The sequence below is a fragment of the Castanea sativa genome, chromosome 4, assembly GCF_040712315.1.
Source record: "Castanea sativa cultivar Marrone di Chiusa Pesio chromosome 4, ASM4071231v1".
Classification (NCBI taxonomy): Eukaryota; Viridiplantae; Streptophyta; class Magnoliopsida; order Fagales; family Fagaceae; genus Castanea; species Castanea sativa.
Genome location: NC_134016.1, coordinates 48,019,266 through 48,037,047, shown reverse-complemented (window position 1 = coordinate 48,037,047; position 17,782 = coordinate 48,019,266). Strand labels below are relative to the sequence as shown.

General features: G+C 33.9%; 1 protein-coding gene across 1 annotated transcript; it reads right to left on the bottom strand.

Moving 5' to 3' along the window:
* Positions 1 to 3,225: 3,225 nt before the first annotated feature.
* Positions 3,226 to 17,142, bottom strand: LOC142630268 (TMV resistance protein N-like). The gene is made up of 5 exons (XM_075804251.1): positions 16,590 to 17,142; positions 5,710 to 6,811; positions 5,256 to 5,528; positions 4,363 to 5,157; positions 3,226 to 4,223 (listed from the first exon to the last, which is right to left on the bottom strand). The coding sequence occupies exons 1-5, from the start codon at positions 17,081 to 17,083 to the stop codon at positions 3,426 to 3,428; spliced, it is 3,462 nt and encodes a 1,153-aa protein (XP_075660366.1). The 5' UTR covers positions 17,084 to 17,142; the 3' UTR covers positions 3,226 to 3,425.
* Between the last annotated feature and the right edge of the window lie 640 nt (positions 17,143 to 17,782).

The window sequence follows — 17,782 nt, the reverse complement described above, 5'->3', positions numbered from 1 at the left end:
TGCACATTCTTAGGGGGAAAAAATTCTATTTCTTGTGCATATTTGTAAGGGGAGAGATATTCCATAGAGGAGATGTATATACCAAGGGGGAGAAGACATTGTGTTAATAAAAAAACTTTGTTTTGTTTGTGTTTCTTTATGTTTGTTTTCTTGTTTGTTTTATGGTACTTTGAGTTATGTTTAGTATCTATGCTTTGTTGTTCACATTGCATCATGTTTGTGTGTTGGACATGCATACATCCTCATGCTATTGTGCTTCATTGAATGCATGTTCGGATGATCATTTGCTTTGCTATGTGATCATTGTAGTCATTTCTATATGACTGTTTTGGTGTATGATCAAGTTGCTCATATATTTTACATCATGTTTACTTGATCGCAATTTACTTGTTACATTATACTTGTACTTTTATTACTTGCATTACCTTGAGGGTCTAATGTGTTTTGTGCAAGTGCTTTAGGTTACAGGTATATATGTTCCAAGTTCATCACAGCTCCTATGATTCATGATAGGGGGCATGATATGATCGGGGGAGAAAGAGAGAAAGAGCTTTGTGTTATAATAACTATGTTTTTGCTTTGCTCATAGTTCATGATTATGTTTAGCTGTTTAAACTATATTTTATGTTGTACCTTAGCTTTGTAGCTCAATACTTTTAGTTAATGTTATGCATTTAGTACATCACTCTTATGTCCTTGTTGGATTTTATATCCTTGATGCAATTACCTTGTGTTGTTGTATCGGTTGAGTGTTAGACATGCAAATGATACTTTGCGTTGAACTTATAAGCTTGCATGTCCAGATGTTCATTCCTTGAGTGAATGATCATTGTGGTCACTATTTATAGTGATTGTTCATTTTTGGTCAAGCCATGCTTTACTGTTGTTATTCTTTACATCTTGATTGCATTGTGCTCACTCCATATGCATTTCAAGTTTTCTGCATACAATGATTGTATTGTGTTGTTGTTTTCAGGAAATACTTCTCCATATGGTTCAAGAGCTTCACAGATTCTAGAGTTAGGTGTGAGTAAGTTTTGTTCAACTGTTCCCAACTCACATGTTAAGTCTAGAGTTTGTTTTAGGATTTTTTCATGGAATAGCCAAAAGGGGAAATTGTAAGGTTGAATTTATTCAATCATTTTGTTGGCTTTATTCTATGCCAAATATTTTGGTAATTCAGGATTTAGAAACCCTGTATTTAGGTGAGAATCATGTAAGGGTAGTGTATGAGAGAGTGTGAAGAAAGGCTCAAGAATGTGCACTCAAAAAGAGCCTCGCAACTGGATCTCACTACTGGCAAGTCGCCAAAGGTGGCACACGTGTGAAGCATGCAGGGGAAGCTGAAGAGTCACGCCAGCTGTTGCACTATAAGACAAAACCTCCAGCTGGCTAGGCAATCAGCTCGCAACTCAAACTCGCGACTCGTTCCAGTAGCGAGGCAAGTCGCTAGAATGCCCTATTTGGTTGTAATTGACTCTTTGCATTCCATACACACCCTACTATAAATACCCTTATACCCACAAAATGTTGAGAGTTTCTAGAGAGAATTTTAAGAGAGAAACCCTAAAGAAAAACAAGATTGACTCATCCACAATCTTTATCTTTTGATTCTCCAAATTCCTCTACTCTCACCCTCTCCATTGTTACATCCTTGAGAGGTACATTAGTCAAATCCTTATCTCACCATACCCATATCTGTGAGGAGGCATTTTGGTACTTCGGAAGTAGTTCGGAATGGACCAATTAATTTTGGTTGATGCAATGGGTTATTGCGGGATCCAGTAAGCTAGAGAAGACAAGGTTCGACGTAACCCTGTTTGAATGAGAAGCTTGGAGGGCTTAGGTGCACTGGGTGGATTAGGCTTGAAGGATCTTTTGCTATCCATGTATCCCAACTTTATTCTCTAGTGGATTATTGACCGCTTGGAGGGTGGCAGAGAGGTTTTTCGCCGAAGACTTCGGTTTCCTCTTCGACAACACATCGCTGTGTTGTCTTTGTGTTTGCATGTCTCTTCCCTTAATTTTTGACTTTTAATTACTGCTGTGGTTGTGATTAATTTCGGTTTAGATTGATTTACCAATTCTGTTTTAGCCTATTTTCATATTCTGCAGATACATTGTTTGATTATAAGCTTGTGTTGGTAATTTGTGAATTGGGGGTCTAAACGTTCATTGGTATTTTACACACTAATTGAACTTTCAGAAAATATTACTTATTATCAATTAAAATTAATAAAATTACATCTTATAAAAATGAACACATTATACATATTATATTGTGTTATTTTTCTTTGTTATTATATTTTTTTTATAGAACAATAAAAAAAAATAGCATCACAGATTTTATGACGAACAAGCAGGGAAAAAAAAGAAATAGGAAACGAAGTCAATATTAAAATTAAAAAAATATAACAGAAAAGAGCATAGCATTGATAGGCTAGTAGCAAGGCAAATAAAACCAAAGAGAGATACCATCACAATTAAGGGTAAGAAAGTACATAAGATGGTTCAAGCAAAATCACTCATATTTTCTCTCTAATTTGGGAAGATTGATTTTTGATGAGCCAGAGGAAAAACCTCCTGGCCCTACCATTTTCTCCCTATTTCCCCCTTAACCAAACACCCTACTTCCATTTTCTCCCAAATTTTTGCTACCAAAATTTTCTTCCCTCCAATAATTGCCCCAACCAAACAGCCCTCACTCAAGCTATCTATTTCAGAACTAATACCAGTGAGCCCTTCAACACCCTGTAACAAATATGCTCAACTAATGACCAATAATTCTAATCAATGCAAGTAATCTCTTGACTATGGCCAAATAGATGTTGATCTTTGTGAGTCTAAAAATGTATAGGCCTATTGACTATACTCCTCCGTTAACTAGATAAATTTAAAGCATTTTTCTCAAGTACAACTCTTGTACCATTACAAGAAATTGAATTCAAAAACAAATCAAATGACCATCAACTCTGATTTTTCTTTATGTTAATGTTCTCTCAAATTGAATTAGTACCCATATGAATGAGCCTGTGAATTTAGAGAAAGAGAATGGAAAGTAACAAATACCGCCAAAGATGCAAATCAAACAAAGCAAAAGAGGGAAACATACTTTAGCATTTTACAACATAAATAAATCGAATGAAGACGATGCAAAGGAAGACAATTTCATTGGGATAATAGTACCTGGGCATATTTTTTCAAACTTTGATTAAGAGATTCTCAATTTCTGTAATGGTGACTATGGATTGAAGCTGGCGTCATTTTTTATGGAGGGATAGGCCATTGAAGAAGAACCCAAATCAAACACATCACCATCGGTTGAGTTAATACCCGAATTTAGAAAACCCAAAATTAAGTCAAACCCATTAGCTTTATCCATTGGAAGCCTTGAATAAGATGTCAAGGAAAGACACCTAGTGGCATCAGGGATTAGAGGAGGTTGAGGTTCTCCTGCGTCTAAGTCCATTGAGACTCACATGATTCATATGTGAACCATTGGAAGTCAAGATAGGAGGTAGTAAAGGTGCGAACTCAGTGTTGTCAGAGTTTTCATCAACATTTTGAGAGTTGTTATGGATGATAATGGAATTTTGAGGAGGATGAATGCATTCCACATGAGCCCCCATCCTTGCAATGACAGGAGCAAAATTTCCAAATTCACTTGTCCAATGAGAGATTTTACATGAAACCTCAACATGATTCTGATCACCTTGCATTAAGCCTCCAAATTTCTGCTGTAATTGGCTATGAGGTACACCGTAAAACCACAAATGATCACACTTCAGATACTGAAAGATTGGTTGCCGCATGAAAGGTTGCTTATGACCATTGATGGAAATGTTGACAACACAAATCCAACTGATTATATCATTACGACGAGAGCTGCTGGCATAACTGTCCTTCAACGGAACTAGATGAAAAGCAATACAAAAGGCAAATGTTGGAAATTCTGGACCAACCCAGAATGATATGGAACTTTCAATGCTTTGATGATTGAACCACTTTGGAATCTTCTTTTCTGGTACTATAATATTATATCTCTCTCCAAAATCAATCAAGTACGCATCTAGAGTTGGACGTAACTCTTCTTCAATTAGGAAGAACTTGGAGAGGGCGAGTTGGGAAGAGTAATCAATCTGATGTGAATGCGAATGCATTAATACGTTGCCTTTCACGCATGAACATTTCATATTTGGTGGAAGCCTTAAATTTCTTCCAAACTGCATGCAATTAGGGAATTAGAGAAATTGGAAGTTCACCAAATCTAGTAAAGTATGTATTTGGAAAGGTAACCAAAATCTTTTCTTCTTAACTTTAAGAGAGAGAGAGAGAGAGAGAGAGAGAGAGAGAGAGAGGTACCTGAAGGAATAATTTTTTTAATGAGTGTGAATTCAGCGAGATACAGTTTGATACATACACAGATCTTATACTTTCTGGAAGCTTAGGAATTTTCTTAAGGAACTTGGAATTCTCAATTAGAAGAAAATGTAATCCATTGAATTTCATTATGCCATCTTGGAGGTTCAAATTTTCGTTCCCTAATAATGCACATTTCTTTGAGAGGTGGAAACAAGACGTCAAATATTTTGGAAAATTCAACATCATGAAACCATATTTTGAAAAGCCACCATAGGAGTTGCACAGTGCTTGTCTACCACTCTCCACATCCCTTGGAAATCGGACAGTGCCATAAAGAACGAGTTTGTGAAGATATTGCAATTTATAGATGCTATTTGGAAGATGACATGAACAGAAATTGGAACCTATATCTAATCGCTCAATCCCAATGAGATTCCCAAATGATGGAGGAAGCTCTCTAATGGCAGTGTATGCCAAACTTAAAAACTTTAAATTTTCCATTTCTTGTGGAATATCAGGGAGCCTTCCAACTCTTTTGCACTCGTAAAGAATTAAAAATTTAAGAGATATCATCGTGATGCAGCTTGGAAGAATTTGAAGTTCAATGCAACCTGTGAGATCCCAGCTTTCAAGCTTATCAAGACATCCATTAGAGTCATGAACCTTGACTAATTTTGTACATTCACGAAGATTCAATTGCTTTATGTTTGGGGTGGCGAATGATAAGTCGGGTAATTCCCTAATGTATTGACAGGATTGGAAATTCATATGTGACAAGCTTTTACATTGTATCTTCTGTAGAAAAAAAATAAAAAAAATAACTACATAAAATATTAAAATATAGTTTAATCATTAATGAAATTCTAATTATTTATAAATTTAAAAAATTATACCTTGAGAAGCTTGTACAATATCACTCGACTTTCTGGCATGTTAAGTACAATGAGTTCTTGAGGATGAAAATTGGATGGTAAGGAAGATAAAGGAAATCCATGCCAATCGAGAACCCTTAATTTGTTGGGAAGATATTTAAGATCTCCACAAATATCTACGTTACTAACCATAAGGAACTTGAGATTTTTCATATTTTCAAGACATTTAGGGTCTAATTGAATATTTGATGATTCACTTGAGCTTATCATTATGCCTCGAATATTTTCCGACCCCTAATTAGACAAAACATTAAGTGAATCACACTACACAATAAGAAGTATAATGATGGTAAAGTTTTTCTAAAAGAAACAAAAAAACTAAACTTAATAATCTCAAATTTAATTTCTTCCATAATTAAATGGGAAAAAAATCACTACATATGCCATTTAAAAAATTAATTAAAATGATGCATACCGTATTTTCAGTTAGTACATCAAGAACATCCTCATAACGCCATAGCCTAGTACGCTTTCCAGGTAGTTGTGGTGATTCCCGTCGAACAATGTCCTTACCCATTTGTTGTAGGAAGTCATTCATTGACAATTTGTCATATTGATCAACACTTATTAGACACTTATCAATAAGTTTTTGAATTCCATAAATTGGGTTTAAATCACAAGAATCCAGTATATCCATGACATACTTCTTTGAAAATCCCTTAAAGAAACATGCAATATCAAGGAAAATATTCTGTTCAATTTCATCCAATCCGTCATAACTTATTTTAAGTACTTCTAGAATTTCTTTGTTAGGAATTCTTGCATACTTAGCTATTGCACTTTCCCATTCAGGTTTAGTTCTTCCACACAAAATAGCACCCATTATTACTATAGCTAATGGAAGTCCCTTGGTATATTGTATAACTTGGTTTGCAAGTTCCAAATAATCTTTATTGGGTTTGTTGCTTTGGAAGGCATGCATACTAAAGAGTTCAAGAGCTTCATCTTGATTTAATTCCTTAACCTCATACATTGAAAAACATTTTCCCAAAGTAGCTACCAAGTGTTTGTCTCTTGTTGTTATAATGATTTTGCTTCCAGAAGTAAACCAATCACATCTTCCAAGCAAATTTTCAATCTGGACCGATTTATCCACATCATCAAGAACTAAAAGAATCCTAATAAAAGAAAGTCTTTTCTTTATCATATTGATCCCTCTATCTTTGTTACCCACCTTTAAATTTTTATCCCTTAAGATCTCAAAAAGAAGTTTCTCTTGTAGTTCGATTACACCATCATTTGTCCCCGATTTTTCTCTAAAATTTTCTAGATAACAACATCCATCAAAATGATCACAAATTTTGTTAAAAATAGCTTTTGCGACTGTTGTCTTACCTATTCCACCAGGGCCATAGATCCCTATAATGTGAGCGTCATTTAATTCAATATCTGAAAGAATGGTCTTCACACGATAGTTTATTCCAACAGGGTATTGAGCAACAGATAATGGCGTGCAATTTAATTTAGAATTTGAGATCTCTTCGACAATTCCTTGAATAAATTTGGACTCGCTACAACTGTCATTCATACAACATTAAAAAATATAATGAGTTAGACTAGGAAATACAAATATGAAGATAAACCATATTTAAGATGTTTAGCCGTATGCATTAAATTTGAAATATTGACAATTAAAGTAAGTGGCATTTATTAATATATAAATCTATAACTATCATTATGTTAGCAGTTTTTTTTTTTTTCCTTTTTCAGTTAGGGGTGTTGGTTCAAGCCCACTCCTGCTTGTACTAGTGGTCTAAGGTTTAGTCGCCTATATATACTCATGTTAGAGTTCATTGTAACACATGTTATTATACTACACTCTTATACAAAAAAAATGTAGCCCTTAAGGGATTCCTTCGTGGATGTAGGCCGACAAGGCTGAACCACGTAACCCTCGTGTTCTCGGTGTTCTTATTCTATGCTTCCCCTTTGGCATCCACTCTAGCATATACAACATGATATAACACCTTACGTTGATACTAATATATTTAACAGTTTGGTTGATACCCAGTTTTTTCATCAAACTAATGGGATCGGTTTTCTCATAACCAACATCGTTGCAGACCACCTAAGGTTAGTTCTCTGACCTGTGGCGGTGTGGTTTTTTTCCATTAGGGCGGGCAGTTCTTTTTGTTTGAAAATTTCATACTAAACATCCACTACAACTCATAAACTCACAAAATCAAAACCCATATATCAAAGTCCACAATAAATTAGAAGCTAAGTTCTAAACATCAAATCCCACACAAAAAATCAAACTAAACAAGGTTGAAGATATAAGAAATGACTAGAGATTGAGGAGGAACCAACCACTGAGCAGAAGATTGGAGATTTGAATGGGTTGAAGAAATAGTGGTCGATTTCATTGGATTGACGGCCAGAAGTAGTGGTAGATACTAGCTAGGGTTTTGGTCTTTAAGGATTATGTGGGAGAGAGAGAGAGAGAGAGAGAGAGAGAGAGAGAGCAACATTGGTCAGCTTGGTTTTGTATTGATTTAGATATTTCACCTACGACTAATTCACTACATCGGTGTCGAAGTGAGCCCCAGTCTCTGCTCGTTGAGTTATACTTCATCGGTCAATCCGTTTTTCAGTGTAATTGCATTGGTGCCAATTAATTTTAGCTATTCAAATCGATTTACACAAACCCCTAATTTTACCTATTGTAATAATAATTATAATAACAACAACAACAACAATAATAATAATAATTGTTAGGACATATGTGATTCATGTTAGGAATATGTGTCAATATTTTATGTAATTGGCTAATTTTTTGACAAAATACACTTTACTTGTATTTGGGTAGATCTAGGACGTGTTTAATGCTCCAAGAAATAAGGTTTCTAGTTCAAGTGTCAAAGCCATGCAATTCTATCCAAAAATCAAGTGAAGAAGTGTTATTCATTAAAACTCGACAGCTAGTATCTATTGGGGTTTAAAAGAGTTGTTCATCCTGAGGCTTGATAGCTGCTCGACAGCTAGGGTATCTGTTGAGATTTATGAAGTTCATTTTTCAGAGCTAATTTTCATCAAATCCGTGAATGTATGTTTGGGCTTTCTTTTCTCATAACCCTAAACATATATAAAGATTATTTTAAAGGTCGTCTAGGGTTACGCGAGTATTGAGCAAAGTCTTGTTCATACAAATTGTGACCAAAGACAGAATTTGCCCTAGTTCTTCTTTCTCTTAAGGAACCTACTGTGTTTGTACACCATAGGGTTTTGCGACTAAGCAACATCATGATCTTCATCGTGTGATGAATAGAAAAACTTTGCAATCACCATCCTTCTCAAGTTGGTGAGTGAGTCACGTATAGGGATTCGTGCAAAGGAGTTAGTCACGTACTGGGATCCGTGCATCAAAGGGTGGCATTCATATATTGAAGAGTTCAAAGGTTCTGAAACGGTAGAAGGTTTTTACTGTAAGTTCATCTACGGGGATTGTAGAGTCTAAGAACAAATGTTTTGTACTAAATCTGAAACTTCTCTTTACTATAACGAATTGCTTTTCAGAAAGGTTTCCCCTCAGGTTTTTTACTGTGAAACTAGTTTGTTTCATTGGTTTTTGTGGGTCATCATATCTTGTTTTATTTATTTTTTCCGCTGCATGATATTGATGTTTGTTTGTTTTAACAAGTTTTATTCATAATAAATCTAATTAACAACTTGGGTTTAAAACTTGTTAATTCTATCAATTGGGGTCTAAATTTCCCAACAAGTGGTATCAGAGCAGGTACACTCTGATTGGATTAATTTCCTGAGTGTGATCTTTGACCCCCGTTGTCATAGATCGTGGACAATCTCTTTTGATTCTTCCTTTATTTGATGTCACTAATTATGCGTACTGAAAAGTTCATATGAAATTTTTTTGTAGGCTCTAGGTGAACAGGTATGGCAAGCTGTTGAAGTTGGCTGGATTAAGCCAAAGGAAGCGTCATTGGGTTGGGATGAAGCAACAATCAAAGCTGCAAATTTCAACAGCAGGGCCTTGAATGCCTTGTTTTGTGGGGTGACCAATGAAGGATTCAAGAAAATATCATCCAAGGAAGTTGACAAGGAAGCATGGACCATTCTTGAGACCACTTATGAAGGTATCAAGGCAGTAAAAACTATGAAGTTTCAAAGACTCACTAGTAGTTTTGAAGAAATAAGGATGGATGAGGATGAGACCTTTGATGAGTTCTATGCTAAACTCAAGGATATTGTGAATTTTGCCTTCAATCTTGGAGAATCTATAGCAGAATCCAAAATTGTTAGAAAAATCCTTAAGTCCTTACCTGAAAGATTTCATGCCAAGATCACTGCTATTGAAGAAGTGAAGGACATTGATTAACTTCCTTTGACTGAGCTTGTAGGGAACCTTCAAACCAATGAGATGAGATTAGGCTCAATGGGAAAATGTGGAAAGAGTAAAAACTTGGCTCTTAAGGGTATAGAGGAAGAGATTGAGGACTCTGAAGATGAAGATGATGATGAGGATGAGGATCTAACCTTCATAACTGATGAGATTACCAAGCTTCTGCAATTTAGGAAAAAGGATAAGGGCAAACCTCCTAGGAAATCAAAATCCTCAAGGAAGGGCAAGAACGAGAAACCCCTTATCCAATGTTATAAGTGCAAAGATTTTGGTTATATGAGGATAGAGTGCCCAAACTATCTTATGAAGAAAAAGACCAAGAATTCAAAAGATAAAGGGTTGGTTGCTACCTGGAGTGATACTGAGAATGACTTTTCCGATGAGTATGTGGATGAATATGGTCACGTTATGGCCTTTGCTACCTCAACCGATAAGGTGATTGTGGAGAGTGCTAGTGATAGTGAGGATTCTTCTGATGAGGAAGTACCCAAGAAGTTGAACCATTAAGAAGCCTATGATAAGCTATGCACTGAATTCATAAAATCTGAAAAGAGTTCGTATCTTTGTAGAAAAGAGCTTAATGAGGTGAAAACTGAAAAAGCTGATCTATTAGTCAAACTAGATGAGACTACAAGGTTAGTTGAGATGCTTGTTGTAGAGAACACCTCATTAGAAGATAAGGTTAAGAATCTCTAGGTTGAGCTTAGTCAAGCAAGAACTCAAATAGAGAATATGTCTAGTGCAAAGCTTGATGAGGTATTGAGTGCTAAAAAGCCTAGTTCTGATAAGACTGGCTTAGGATATGTTGTTTCCTCCCGCCCTTCTCTTCCACGACTTTTGGATCAAGGACTGTCTTTATGCTCCGATCTGAGAAAGGTTATAAAGGTATGAAATCTAAAACTGATTTGGCTAATTCTAAATCCTTTGTTAGACATCATGTTTGTCATCATTGTGGTATTTCTGGACACATTCGTCCTAATTGTTTTAAGATGTATCCTCAATTACAAGTGTCCAAATGGTCACAAGTTTCCTCTCAAGGGCCTATACCTTTGTTTGGAGAGTTATTAAAAGTTTTGAGCTTTTTAACTCAATTTCAAGAGAAACTTAATTCTTCTATGTCCTTTATTAGACATACTAGGACACGTGCCTTTTCATCTTTATGACCAAAGACTTGTGCTATGTGGGTGAAAAAGGAGCTTAAGACTTAATTGTCTTTTCTGTTTGTCTTTTGCTTTAAATTCTTTCTATCTAAAGTAGGACTCTCTTTGCTTGATTTCTTATCTTCCATTGGAATCATGCTTTTATGCATCTGCATCTTTCTTTCATGCTTTCATGTTGTTTATATGTTTTTGTTTGATTGTTTAGTCTTTATTTTGTTTGTTTTTCAAAATAAAAAGAGAAAAATTAAAAAAAAAATACAAAAACAGTGTGTGCTTGTGTACCTTGAGTGGTCAATGAAACAAAATTTTCTAAATTTTGTATCTCTTGTAGCTTAGATGAGCATATTTATGCACAACTAAGCAAGTGAGCTTTGTGGCTCTTGTTTGTGATGAATAAGATTAAGTTATCTTTTATACTTAACACTCGTATTACTCTTTTTGACGGGAAGGACAAGAAAATCCTAAGACAAAGGTATAAATAACCATCTCACCATTGTTGCCCACCAATCATGAAATGACATTTGTATACTTTGGCATAGCAAAAGTGCAATGTCAAAAAACTTAACATAATTGGGTATTTCTTTTCTCTCTCTTGTATGTCTATGCATGATATGCTTAATAAAAGAAAAATATGCAAAGAAAAATCAAAGCAAAAGGAACAAAATGCTTTAAAACATGATTGCAAGCGTGTATTCTAGGAGATGTGGGAGTTATAAGATGTACCTCAAAGATGATAGTCTCCATCAAGCTATTATGATCGTGTGTGAGTTAAATTGATTTACTCATATCTTAAATCATCATTACATAGAGGCACTTATGCAATCTTATGATATTTTTACACACAACACGCAATATTCTTTGCTACTTTTGATACATGTGCAGGTACAATGTGATTTGACCATCACAAGGTTTACATGTGTTAATATATGCTCACTAAACTGTTTTAATTTGTTTTTGAAATATAAAATTCTTTAGACTTGTTTTGTGTGTGTGTGTGTGTTTTGGACCTAAATGAATGACATTTTTCTCGTTGAGAGATGTTTTTGAGAGTGTAACATGTTGTTTGGATCTTTGGTTGTATAGCATGCTTGATTGTATTCATGTCTGTGTTCTTCTCTTCTTGAAAAACTGTTTTTAAGCTATCTCAACAGCTGCTAGACACCTTTCGACAGCTAGGCTGTCTATCAAGATTTTTCAGCTTCTCTTTATCGCAATCTCGATAGCTTCTCGACAGCTTCTCAATCCATCAAGAAAGTTTTTGTCTCCTCGATAGCTTCTCGATAGCTGTTCGATCCATCGAGATCAGCTCGATAGCTGCTCGACACCTCTTGATCCATCGAGATCTGCTTGCATGCATTGTTTTTCACATGTTTTGCATATTTCTATTATCTTGTTATCCATAGCATCTTATTTCATTACATTCATGCATTTTTATGGATTTCTTGTACCCCCTTGATCATCTTTATGTTTCTTGGGTGAAACTTTTTAGCTTCTTGTGCCCTTTGTCAGTCACAACAAAAAGGCACTTATGCAATCTTATGATATTTTTACACACAACACGCAATATTCTTTGCTACTTTTGATACATGTGCAGGTACAATGTGATTTGACCATCACAAGGTTTACATGTGTTAATATATGCTCACTAAACTGTTTTAATTTGTTTTTGAAATATAAAATTCGTTAGACTTGTTTTGTGTGTGTGTGTGTGTTTTGGACCTAAATGAATGACATTTTTCTCGTTGAGAGATGTTTTTGAGAGTGTAACATGTTGTTTGGATCTTTGGTTGTATAGCATGCTTGATTGTATTCATGTCTGTGTTCTTCTCTTCTTGAAAAACTGTTTTTAAGCTATCTCAACAGCTGCTAGACACCTTTCGACAGCTAGGCTGTCTATCAAGATTTTTCAGCTTCTCTTTATCGCAATCTCGATAGCTTCTCGACAGCTTCTCAATCCATCAAGAAAGTTTTTGTCTCCTCGATAGCTTCTCGATAGCTGTTCGATCCATCGAGATCAGCTCGATAGCTGCTCGACACCTCTTGATCCATCGAGATCTGCTTGCATGCATTGTTTTTCACATGTTTTGCATATTTCTATTATCTTGTTATCGATAGCATCTTATTTCATTACATTCATGCATTTTTATGGATTTCTTGTACCCCCTTGATCATCTTTATGTTTCTTGGGTGAAACTTTTTAGCTTCTTGTGCCCTTTGTCAGTCACGACAAAAAGGGGGAGAAAATGTGGTTTCTTTTAAAGATTCTACATGTTAGGAGGAGAAATACATGCCTCTGTAAGGGGGAGTTGTGTTTCATCTTGTTAGGAGAAGTGTTTACCTCTTTGTTGTTGTAGGATCTTCTTTTAGCTTCTTCTTTTTGTACACCGGTCTTGTGACCATATTTACATACATTGTGCTTATCTTTGATATATATATATGATGATGTATATCTTCTTCATCTACCTATACATGTGTTGTTTTTTTTTTCTCTCTTTATAAACATGTTTCTTTTTTGTATGCAATCTTTTATTTCTGTCTCACATTAAGATACCTTGATGAGTTTTGTTTAAAATGTTTCAGAAATACAAGTTGTCAAAGTCTTCTTGCCATGAACTTTCTTCTTGCAAAGTTTTTCAAGAGTTTGTTTTAAGATAGACTTTATTATACTTAACAAGTGAATATAAGTTGAGTGATTTATGACTTCTCTCATATGTTCATTTGCTTGTTGTGGTTTTGTCACAAATTGCCAAAGGGGGAGATTGTTAGGACATATGTGATTCATGTTAGGAACATATGTCAACATTTTATGTAATTGGCTAATCCTTTGATAAAACACACTTTACTTGTATTTAGATAGATCTAGGATGTGTTCAATGCTTCAAGAAACAAGGTTTATTAAAGCCATGCAAACCTGTCCAAGAATCAAGTGAAGAAGTGTTGTTTATTAAAATTTGACAGCTAGTATCTATCGAGGTTTAAAAGAGTTGTTCAGCCCCAGACTTGACAGCTGCTCGACAACTAAGGTATCTATTGAGATTTATGAAGTTCAGTTTTTCAGAACTGATTTTCATCCAATCTATGAATGTATTTTTGGGCTTTCTATGAATATATGTTTGGGCTTTCTTTTCTCACAACCCTAAATATATGTAAGGATTATTTTAAGGGCTGTCTAGGGTTGCGCGAGTATTGAGCAAAGTCTTGTTCATGCAAATTGTGACCAAAGACAGAATTTGCCCTAGTTCTTCTTTCTCTTGAAGAAGCTGCTGTGTTTGTACACCATAGGATTTTGTGACCAAGTAACTTCATGATCTTCGTTGTGTGATGAATAGAAGAACTTTGCAGTGAACATCCTTCTCAAGTTGGTGAGTGAGTCACATACTGGGATTCATGCGAAGGAGTTAGTCACGTATTGGGATCCGTACATCAAAGGGTGGCATTCATATATTGAAGAGTTCAGAGGTTCTGAAGCGGTAGAAGGTTTCTACTGTAAGTTCATTTATGGAAATTATAGAGTCTAGGGATAAAGGTTTTGTACTAGATCTGAAACTTCTCTTTACTATAGTGAATTGCTTTTCGGAAAGGTTTCTCCTCAGGTTTTTTTAATATGAAACTAGTTTGTATCATTGGTTTCCTAGGTCATCATATCTTGTCTTATTTATTTTTTCCACTGCATGATATTGACATAATATTGATGTTTGTTTGTTTTAACAAGTTTTATTCATAATAAATCTAATTAACAACTTATGTTTAAAACTTGTTAATTCTATCAACTGAGGTCTAAATTTCCCAATGATAATAATAATAATCTTTCTACCATTGCGAGATAACTTCTATAGTAGAAGATAAAAAGAAGAAAAAAGTAGATTCATAATTAAAAAATAACTGGTCATAAAAATCACAAACTCATAAAAAGTACAAGAATTGTCAATGAAAATACATAAAGTAGCAGCACTAAGATTTTTTTTTCAAATGTTATTAATTAAATTAAATTAAACAAAATTTAATAAAACTATAATTTAAGTATATCGAGTTATTGACACCAAAAAACACACATACACATGCAAATAACATGAAGTTTTACAATTTCCTTTTACAAGTTTTAATATTTTGAAATTATTACATAATAGTTCACAATAGTGGCTCTAGAAATTTTTTTGAGAGTGGTTACTAAGAAACTTTAATTATACAAAATCTAATAAAAAAAGAACATATATTGACAAAAAAACACATGCAAACACATAAAATCTTACGATTTCTTTCTATGAATTTTCTTATTTTGAAATCGTTACATAATACCATAATAGTCACATTATCAATATTGCAAGCTACATCTCTTTCAGTATGTTAGTTAAATATAATTTTTCTTGGAATTTTTCTTTTTGTTGTAAGGACCTAATATATTGTTAAGGGAACCAAAGTTTAAGGATAAATTTTGTCTAAAAATTTAGTTGTAGTCTAAGGCTACAACTTTCACTAAACAAATTAACATTGCTACATATTTTGAAAATCTAATTATTAAATTACATGTTCTCTATGTTCTTAAAACACATGTCAAATTTCATACTAATTTGATGTTATTTACTATTTGATTTATAAACTTATTTTATATGTATAATCTTACACTACAAAAACTCAAAATTTAAACATTTGATCGATGACATAACTATTGATTTTTTCACTTCTTAGAATTTTTCAAGTATGGAAGATATAAGAAAAAAAATTAAATTAAATGGTGGATTTGTCAAAATTCACATCCAATAAAAAAATATATATTGAATGGAGTTGTAGCCTTAGTCTAAAGTCAAATTTGTTGCCAAAGTTTGTCCAAGGTTTAATTATGTTTGCCTAAACAAATTTATGGTGGTCACAAAGTTTTTTTAAGGATAAAAAAAATCTTAAATTTTTAAAATTTCTTACATAATAATTTTTTTTCATGACTATATGTGGAGCCGCCCCTGATAGTTCATTATCAGTTTTATTATCTATTATCAATGTGGGTAGGTGTGACCAATTTATTTTGTTAAATTTGTATAAAATTTATATATTTTTGCAGTTGTCATTATCTATCTATTATTGTTTTTATAAAAATATTTTAAACTAAATGACAAAACTCAACCCACTCACTGTATTAATTATTGACTCACACAACCACACTAGTCCATGCATAAATAATATACTAATCAAATGCTTGAACAATCACTAACTTCTTTTTTCTTAAATCACTAACTGTATAACAAAAAGTTATTATAACATAATAACAATACACACACATATGTAATAAATCATCTGTATTTCCTAATTATTTTATACACGCACACATTCACACACATCACAACTAACACAAATAACATTATAACAAATAAAAAATAAAAATAATGCATGTAATCAGTATCAAACACACACTCACACACATAAAATATAAAATTATAATAAAGAGATACTCATGACTCACAAACACCCACTTTTTACTATTAGAGTTGGAGATATTGACATAGTCAAATAGAGAAGAGAAAGGAGATAAGATTCATAAGAATGAGATCAGAGATTAGATCATATATATATATATATATAGATAGAGAGAGAGAGAGAGAGAGAGAGAGAGAGAGAGAGATTTGGGTTGTAGTTTAGTTTTAGGCTGAGTTGATATGTAATCAAGGTGTGCAAATAAATCTTTAAGAGCAATTAAACTAGTAAATATATATATATATATATATTCAAGCAGGGGCTTCAAATGAACTCCCTAAACAACCTATGGAGCAACCCTTGAATACATACCTGTGTTCATAATGCCAACCAGATATAGTGGCTGCTTCTTGGAGAGCATCTCCCCATCTTTGTACTTTCTTGTTATCCTTAATGTTTTTTTCATGTTTAGCTAGAACTTTCCCAAACTTTCCATTTTTGTTACATATTTCTGATGGGCTCACCTTGTAAAAAACTGGTCGCACCAACTGGTTATTCTTCTTACACTCAATAATCTTGGTAAGCTCATCCAAACACCAAGTGGAGGATGCATAGTTTTCAGAAAATATAATTATTGACATTGTTGAATTCTCAATAGTTTTGAGAAGTTCTGCAGAAATTTTTTCTCCCCTTGGGAGCTTATCATCGATGAAGGTGTCGATACCCCTTGAACACAAAGCCTCGTACAAATGGCTAATAAAACCATGGCGGGTATCTTTACCTCTAAAACTCAAGAAGACATCAAAGTTCTTGGGTTGGTGGGTGAAAGAGGAAGATGAGACTCCTTTGCTAAACACAAGAGCCATAAGGATTTATGAGTAGTTTGTTGTAAAGATTTGAAGGGAGAAGAAAGAAAACTATGAAAGGGTTGTCAGGAAAGTGAATCACAAATTTGGAAGAAGGAGGATGCAAGCAAGAGAAGACTTTGAAGTTGGCTTGCTTTAGGTGTGACCAGTAAGTCTTTGGACTTTTAAGTGCCATATTGATGCTTTTTTTATTGCATATCATGGAAGTTTCTATGCAAACGGAATTGTAATTCATATCTTATTAGTCGATATCGAAAGTGAGTTGTAAACTTCCCACCTACCATAAAAAATCATTTTCTTTGTTGGCATTTTGTTAGGGAAAATGGAGATGGAAGCTGTTTTTTTTTTTTTTTTTTTTTTTGGAATTTAGTATTTGTTTGGTTACGAATGAAAATCCAGCATTTTGCGTTTCACTTTTTTTTTTTTTTTTTTTTTTTTTTTTTTTTTTAGAAGAGCACCACAAGTGGGATTATGCACTGTTCAGTAGGTTCCGCACATTATTCATGGGACCTACTAACATTTTTTTTCAACAAAACTGTTATTAAAAATGAGTCACACGGTACTATTTACAAATTTAAAAATTATTTTGTTACAGTGTTTTCTGTTTTTAGCAAAATAAGTAGTATCCAAACACATCAAGTAGCTTTTTTTTAGAATCAAAGGAATTTAGTAGCTGAAATGCTAATGTGTTTGTTTACA

Bases quoted from the DNA above. Each gene is read 5' to 3' on its own strand.
- LOC142630268 (XM_075804251.1), bottom strand. From the start codon at position 17,083: ATGGCTCTTGTGTTTAGCAAAGGAGTCTCATCTTCCTCTTTCACCCAC. The intron at 6,812-16,589 runs GTATGTATTCAA...TATGAATGACAG, and splicing joins GGTTGGCATTATGAACACAG to TTGTAGCGAGTCCAAATTTA. The intron at 4,224-4,362 runs GTACCTCTCTCT...AATTGCATGCAG, and splicing joins TAAAAAAATTATTCCTTCAG to TTTGGAAGAAATTTAAGGCT.